The 7,834-nt window shown below is 50.2% G+C and overlaps 1 protein-coding gene across 1 annotated transcript; it reads left to right on the top strand.

The window, feature by feature from the left end:
- Positions 1 to 5,982: 5,982 nt before the first annotated feature.
- Positions 5,983 to 7,342, top strand: Actl9 (actin like 9). The gene has a single exon (XM_032890716.1). It carries the CDS (start codon positions 6,042 to 6,044, stop codon positions 7,287 to 7,289), a length of 1,248 nt encoding a protein of 415 aa, XP_032746607.1. The 5' UTR covers positions 5,983 to 6,041; the 3' UTR covers positions 7,290 to 7,342.
- The last annotated feature ends 492 nt before the right edge of the window (positions 7,343 to 7,834 follow it).

Here is a 7,834-nt window from a genome sequence, read left to right as displayed (position 1 = left end):
GTGTTGTTCGTTCAGCCGCATGACTCCATCCGCTTTTTAAATTTTGCTCCCAAAGTCTCTTCAACTCCACTTCTTCCTGGGAACCTTCGATTTCAGTGGTCTGCTGGTCTTCCTGCTTCCTCCATCCCAGGATCTGTGAGCCTCCTGACAGCTAGTTTCACTGCACTGCCACCACTGACAGTACCAGTGACCGGCGCCCATTGACGTCTATTGTCAGTTCATTACAGCCATCCTCAGTCTTCATTCCATCCCTCGTCCCTCAGATGGCAGACACTTTCACGAAGCTCTGCGGGTGAGCAACCTTCCTGCTCACTCTCTTCTGAGGCTTTCAGGTTCCAAATCCTCCTGTTGAGTGAATCTGGTCACTGTTGAGCCTGTTTCTGGCATGCTAGAGTCCTTGAGTTCTTCAGCTGAGAATTTCCTGCTCAGTTTATGTCTCATTTCAGCCTAATCATTTTGTTTCATCATATCTCACACACCACCTCGTGGGCCTCTCCACCTCTCAAAGCCATGCTGGTCATATCCTCATTTTTCACTGGAAATATCCTTTGGTTCTGCATTGTCCTTTGCTCCCACAGCCACTGTGGTCATGCCCAATTAACTCAAGGGTCATTCACCAAGGAGTCTGTTGGCCTCTATTTCTAGCTTGTATGTTCTTTCATTTTACCTGTGGTCTCTGACAGTCTTTTAGGAGGAAGAGATCTTTTAAAAAGAAAAGAAATGAAATTTCAAACTCAGGTATCCCGGCTCCTTTTGTTCAGATGCTTGTTACCGATTTCCAATCCCTGTGTTGTTCCGCAACACTGACCTGATGTTCACGATGTTGCATGGCTCAATTTGGCACATGGTCACAGAACCCACAAAGCTGGCAGCCCAGCCAGTCCACCCCTGTCACATAGATATGAAGGGCGTTTGCAAATCCTGTCCCACGCACCTCAACTCGAGCACTCCTCCTCCTCCTCCCACTGCTCACACAACTGACCAGCTCCAGCCCACCTTCAATCCTGGGGTCCCATTCTCACCAGTATTTGCTGCTGGCATCCGCCTCAGACACATCAAGTGTGTCTCGGGAGCATGCCCGCACTTTCATCTCATCTTGTTCAGATCAGCCTGCTGAGTCCATGTACTTGAAACAGCGAGGACAGAGCTGTCATGCAGCACGTCAACGTTATCTGGTTTCCTGAGGTGTGGGGTCAATCCAACCTTCACATCCACTTTCTGGGATGTCTTTCATGCTTGCAGCAAATCTTACTGAAAGATCAAACATCGATCACCTATCTCTCAAGAAAGGGTTTTATTTCATCAGCCTGCCATTGCTTTGACGCATTTAACAGCTTCCGAATCAGCTTCTTTATTTGGTCTGACAAATGGTCATTGTCTGGCTCTTCCGACTGCACGTCACTTTCATCTGCTTGCACATGGGAATCTTTTGAAGTGTCTTCTTACAGGATCAGCTGCCCCAGTTCACTACGCCAGATTGCAGCAGCCACCATCAAGGAAACCAGCTCACCTGCCTCTCATGAAAGAGGCCTCATCCATGCAATGGGCTCACTGCATTCCTGTTCCCGAAAGTCCTTCGCTGGAATGCTTTCCCAATCTGTTTCAGAATTTCACGCCTGTTCTCAAAACATTCATTCATTCATTCATTCTCTTCCCTGTTTCTCTTCATCGCTCATCACCTTTTCCTCATGCTCACTTTTGTGTTAACACTGAAAGTTTAGTAACCAGCCACGGCTCTCCAAGCCACTCCAACTGTCACCTTCCCCAGCTGCTGCACTCCCACTGCAGACTTGAACAGCACCTCTTCTACTTTCTGTAATAGGTCGAGTCAAGACCGAACTCAAATCAAACAGAATAGGCCGACCTTCGACATTGTTATCATCTGTTCTCGATGTCATTTCAGTTATATCAATTTCCAGTTTTGGCGTGATTGCATTTACAACCAGAATGACGTGGAGGTCATGTCTCCACTGCTATATCTCTGTTATAATATACTTTGTTGCACCATTTTTCACTCTGCCCATTTCACACGATTATACTACTTCATACCTCAAATGCCGCTCCTGTTCTGGCAGCTTCCTAAGAGTTCTTTTCTTCCCTCATTTCGAAAGGCACTCCTCCCCGCATCGTCTCACTGGGCTCACACTGTTGTCTTCCTGTCTCTTTCAATTTCTTTCAGCCTTCCATTAACTTCCATGCCTTGATCTCTGTCCACTCGACTGCTCACGGAATGGGATCCCATGTTGGCTGGCACCATTCGCTCCTGCTCATGATTGCCTCGCATTATCCTTTGTTTTGGCCTGTACTCTTGAATGTTGGTGAACCATCCTCTCCATCGAAGCTCCTGTCCTGGCACCTGAGCTCCATCCTGAGGTGTCCTCCCACACTGCACCACTCCCAGCTTCTGGTCTCCCGGGCTGTCCTCCGTCACCTGATCCTGCCCCTCTCCACTCTTCACTCACTCTTTTCTCTGCCTCCCACACTTTACTTTCACTTGCCCACACATGCACGTTCAAACAAATCTTGCCCAGGAGTGATAGCTGGGTCTTCAGTCATTTTTTCCGGGAGCCAGATCCAGGCCTGCCACAGCAGCTTCTACCACTGAGCCAACCTCATCCCTGCACATTTTTCCCCACTTTCCAGAATGACATTTCAGAGTGGTTGCACAGCCTGTAATCTCATTCACCCATATCTGTCCACTGATTGGTGTGAGACCCGCCTTGATTCCACGAAGACTGACTCACACTTCACCACCGCCTGAGACCCTGTCATCTGCCTGTTTCAACCATCTTTCACTGATCTTCACACCCAAATGCCCTCCCGCCCCAGCCCGGCATCCCGTCGAGGCACGGGAGCTCCCAGAACCGCCTCCTCCCACTGCCGCCCGTCCATCCTCCCGCCATGCAGCCGGGCTGCCGTCTCACGCGCCTTGGCCGGCCTGTCCCAGCCTGGCTGGTCACGCCGTCTCCAGGCTGCAAACCTCTCAGCCTTCACCATCAGACTCTGTACTCAGTTCACGTCTCTCAGATGAAAACAGGCTTCAAGCAGCCCAGGAGACACAGAACAGGCTTCCCAGCTGGGCATTTTACATCTTGGCCATGACTGGTTTGGGTGGCTGGTCTCAGGTGGGCAGTCTTGAACGGCTTCCTTTAATCACACTTTGCCTCTCCTGCTTGTCTCTCACATGTGCCTTTGCCCATGAATCACGAGTCTTGCAATCCCACTTCCGGTTTCACCACAGCCCTGGCCGTCCCCTTCTATAAGGTCCACCTCCTGACATCTCACACAGTCCGTCTGCACTGGCGCTCTCTTCCATTGGTGCCCAGCAAGTGCCTTTCCAAACATGCTTGATTACGGGTCATCCAGGTCTTTGGGTTTCGGTCACTGGCACTGCCAGCCTCCCAGCCGCAGCCTTCCACCTTCATCCTGGGGTCCATCGCTCCAGTGGTTTGCTCCCAGCATGCCTCAGAGCTGACACTCTTCCCACCAGAGAGTTATAACCAGCTCCTGTCAGCATGGCCTCTACCATCCGTTTTGGTGGCTGAAGGTACACATGTAAGGTCAATGGCTGTTCCTCCACTTTCGTTCCTTCCCATGTTTCTCCTTTGAAAGAGCGAAGACCGCACTTGCTCATTTCTTCTGGAGAAACTATGATTGCATTGGGTACCTACTTTGCCACATCTCCTGAGTCATGATTTTCAGTTCTGTGTGAAGCTCCTGGTTTGTCGCCTGTTGCTGATCTCAGTCCTGGAATGTCCATGTCTCTCTCTGTTGGCCCATCTTTCATCCAGTCAGCCTGATCTGCATGATCATGACACGCCAGTGCCTCAGCTTCTGCACTCATTTTGCTTTCCGAGTCTGGCAACCTGTCTCAGCCTCATTACATCTTGCTCACAGATCTCAGTGCCCATGCTTGAGACCTCTTTCTGCCTGGTCTGTCTCGACAGCCAGGTGTCCGACCTGCGGGTTTAGAGTTTAGCTCAAAGACGGTTCACTGCGCAGGGTTGTCCGGAGACTGCGGGACACCACCACGCAGATGGAAATACAGCCAGCATGGCCCCATCTGCCGATCTGGAGGCCTCTGATGCCTGAGGCCTCCACAGCACACACCAGGAGGGGCGGCCTGCCCCTGCCCCCCAAGGTCCAGCACAGTCTCTGTGACATAAAGTCTCTGCACAGAGGGCCTGTCTCTCCTCTTCCCGTGTCCTTCCTTCCTCTCTCTCTTCTTCTCAGCTTCACCAGAAGCTCTCCTTCAGAGGCAATCAAGTCTCCACTTTGATCTGCGGCTGGAGTCTTGACCTTCGATCCTGAACTCCTGCTCACGAATGATCAACACCCCTGACACACCTGCACACTGGATCACCTGTCCAGCCTGCACACTGGTTCAAAGACAGTCAGTCTCACACACGATCTCACCATTTTCCCAGATCAGGATCACAGCTTCACGGGCCCAGGCCCAGCCCGGGTCCCAGGCTTCACCAGACAGCCTGTTTCAACTGATACCCAGCATCACATGCCTTGAACAGTTCACCTCACGTCTTCCCGTCAGTCTCTTCCTTCCAATCTCACGCTCTTTCACGTTTCCGTGCCTCACCGCCTCTGCCTCACTCTTCTCCTCCTTTTTAAAATTACTTTCAAAATTTCATCTGAGTCACTGTCCTAATCCCAGCTCACAGCAGTTCTCACACAACTTTGAACTGGCCTGAAATTTTACCTTCCAAAAAGAATCTGTTTTGAATGAAAGTAAAATGTTTCACAGTAACAGATTTTTCAGACATTTTTCATTTTCTTTTTTATTGATATTTTTATTTATTCAAATGTCATTCTCTTCTCCATCTCTGCGTTCATCCCTCTCCTCCCTTCTTGCTGGGTGTTCCTTCCACCACCTCACTTCAGCCTGGGACATTGCCCTGGCTGGGAGATCGCAGCCTGGCAGGACCTCCTCCACGTTCACAGCTGCCTCCGCGCAGCTTGGCAATGGTCAGACTGGGAGCCTGGTTGGCTGAGCTCTATGGGCGCCTCAGCCTCATCCTTTCTTCAGTTCATCGGTTTGCTGCCACCCGCCTCTGGCCGAGCCTCAGTCTCTGCCAGCACACTTCTGGCTCTGGCTCTGCGGCAATTGCTCAACCAAAGAAAAATAAAAACACCCTGGATTCAGGATGGGAGATACTCACTGGTCGCCACCTGAGTTCATGAGTTCAAAGGAATAAAGTGAGATGACCTTTTTAAGAAAATATTTCATTTTGTTAATCCTGGGCACATTCTCCCACACATCCCTTCCCAGTTTCCTGGCCACCCCCATGGCAGCCCCCCATCTCCCACCCCCCACACCCAGCCCACTGTTCAGCAGGATGGCTCCTCCACTGCCCACGTCACTCCAGAGTCCATGTCTGCTGGCACACACACACACACACAATTCTGGCAGAAGACGGTGTTTCATGGGTAGATCAGCAAAGTCCTGGGTCACTCTTGAACGATCGTAAGGAAATGGGCTGAGAATGGCATCTGCTGCCCCAGTCTCACATGTCTTGAGGGGTTATGAGGAGTTAAAGGTGCTTAGTACACGGGCCTGGAAGAAAAGCATGCCTCTGAATTGAAGAACATGACTAAATTGGTTTTCCTGAGGTTCATCTTCTCTGTACATGAAGGACTCTTTCTGGTGGAACGGCTGTCAGTTTGAATAAGGGTTACTGTACTCAGATCTTGTCAGCCTTGAGGTTGATGGAGTTACAGAGAAGAAGAACTCTGAAACATAATATGCATACCTTGGAGGAATAAATTTCATGAAAAGTATAAGGGACATATGAGTACATTCTGAAGCGATAAAGGGGTTCAAACAAATGAACAAAAACAAAGAGTTCTGATGTTCTAGAAATTTGTTCCTTCTCATCTCTTCTTCTGTTTCTGTTCTCCTGCAGTCTATGATTGTATGTCAGACTGAAGGCATCTTGGGAAATGTGTAAATGTGTCTGGGTGTCTACTTAACCGGAAGAGAACATGGTCCACTTTGTTAAACAGCATTAGGAGGCCAGCTGCAGCCCATGGATGTCAATGGATACCCAAAGCCCCAGCCCTCCCCCGAAACTCGTGGGCCTCCTTCCCCGACCTCTAACACAGTCCTGGTGAGCAAGAATCTAGAGCAAGATTCCTTCAGTGTGGTGGGAGACAGGTTCCCACTGAAAACAGGTGCTGTGGTTATTGACATGGGCACAGGCACCTGTAAGGTAGGCTTTGCAGGACAATCCCAACCCACCTACTCGGTGGCCACCATCCTGGGTTGCCAGCCCAAGAAACAGGCTACCAAGGGCCAATCGGAGCTGGAAACTTTTATTGGGGAGGCAGCCCGCTCCCGCCCAGAACTGAGGTTGGTGAAGCCTATTCGCAATGGCATTGTGGTGGACTGGGAAGCAGCCGAACTAATATGGCGACACATCCTGGAACATGATCTCCGAGTAGCCACCCAGGAGCACCCTCTACTGTTTTCGGATCCACCCTTCAGCCCTGCCACCAACCGAGAGAAGCTAGTAGAGGTGGCCTTTGAGTCTCTGCACTCCCCAGCCTTGTATGTGGCCTCTCAATCTGTATTGTCAGTCTATGCTCACGGTCGTGTTAACGGACTCGTTGTGGACACTGGCCACGGAGTCAGCTACACAGTGCCAGTTGTTCAGGGTTACAACTTACCCCATGCCATCCAACGCTTGGACCTGGCAGGCAACCATCTTACTGCCTTCCTAGCAGAAATGATCCTGGGCTCTGGCTTCTCATTGCAACAGGAGGACCTGGACTTGGTGGAGAACATCAAACATCGTTACTGCTATTTGGCCTCAGATTTCCAAAAGGAACAGGCCCGCCCAGATCAGGAGTGCAAGCAAACTCTGAGGCTTCCTGATGGACGGACTGTTACTCTGGGAAAAGAGTTATTCCAGTGTCCAGAGCTCCTATTCCATCCCCCAGAGATTCCAGGATTATCGCCCATGGGCCTCCCAGCCATGGCTGAACAGAGCCTCCTCAGGGTGCCTCAAGATCTACGGCCCCATGTGGCCCAGAATGTGATCTTATGTGGAGGCTCCTCACTCTTCACCGGCCTGGAGAGTCGCTTCAGGACAGAGCTGCTACGTTCTCTGTCCCCTGAGGACCACGTAGTGGTGATGGCACAGCCCAACAGGAATCTTTCAGTGTGGATCGGGGGCTCCATTTTGGCCTCACTACATGCTTTCCAGTCCTGTTGGGTCCTGCGGGAACAATATGAAGAAATGGGACCCCAGGTTGTATACCGAAAATGCTACTAACATGGGACAAGGAGGGAAGGGCTAAGGGCAGTAAAGCTTTCTTGAAAAGCAAACTCTCTCATCTTCCAGCTCTATCCCATATTCTAGAGCCCACCCAAATGACTCATGTTCTCATTAAATCACTAACCCACCTCCAGCTTAACTCCTCAACTTCAACCCCTCACAGTCCTGGAACTTTCTCCTCCAAACAAACACCTGACTGACCCTAAAGTATCCATGACCTTCCTCTTTAGATATCCTAATTCTAATCCCTTATACTTCCCTCATAACAAACTCTAAAACAATACCAATTAGGTTTTTTTGTTATTGTTGTTAGTTCTGTCCAACCCACCTTCCAGGTATCTTTAGCCTATCCACCCATCCATGGCATTCTCTTCCGGTTAAGTAAAACACCCAGACACATTTACACATTCCCAAGATACCTTCAGAATCTGACATACTAATCATAGACACAGAGAGAGAGAGAGAGAGAGAGAGAGAGAGAGACAGAGAGACAGAGAGACAGAGAGACAGAGAGACAGAGAGACAGAGAGACAGAGAGACAG

The sequence above is a fragment of the Rattus rattus genome, chromosome 1 (assembly GCF_011064425.1).
Source record: "Rattus rattus isolate New Zealand chromosome 1, Rrattus_CSIRO_v1, whole genome shotgun sequence".
Lineage (NCBI taxonomy): Eukaryota > Metazoa > Chordata > Mammalia > Rodentia > Muridae > Rattus > Rattus rattus.
Note: the sequence above shows the minus strand (reverse complement) of the source record. Positions and strands in the feature narration are given on the sequence as shown.

Bases quoted from the DNA above. Each gene is read 5' to 3' on its own strand.
- Actl9 (XM_032890716.1), top strand. From the start codon at position 6,042: ATGGATGTCAATGGATACCCAAAGCCCCAGCCCTCCCCCGAAACTCGT.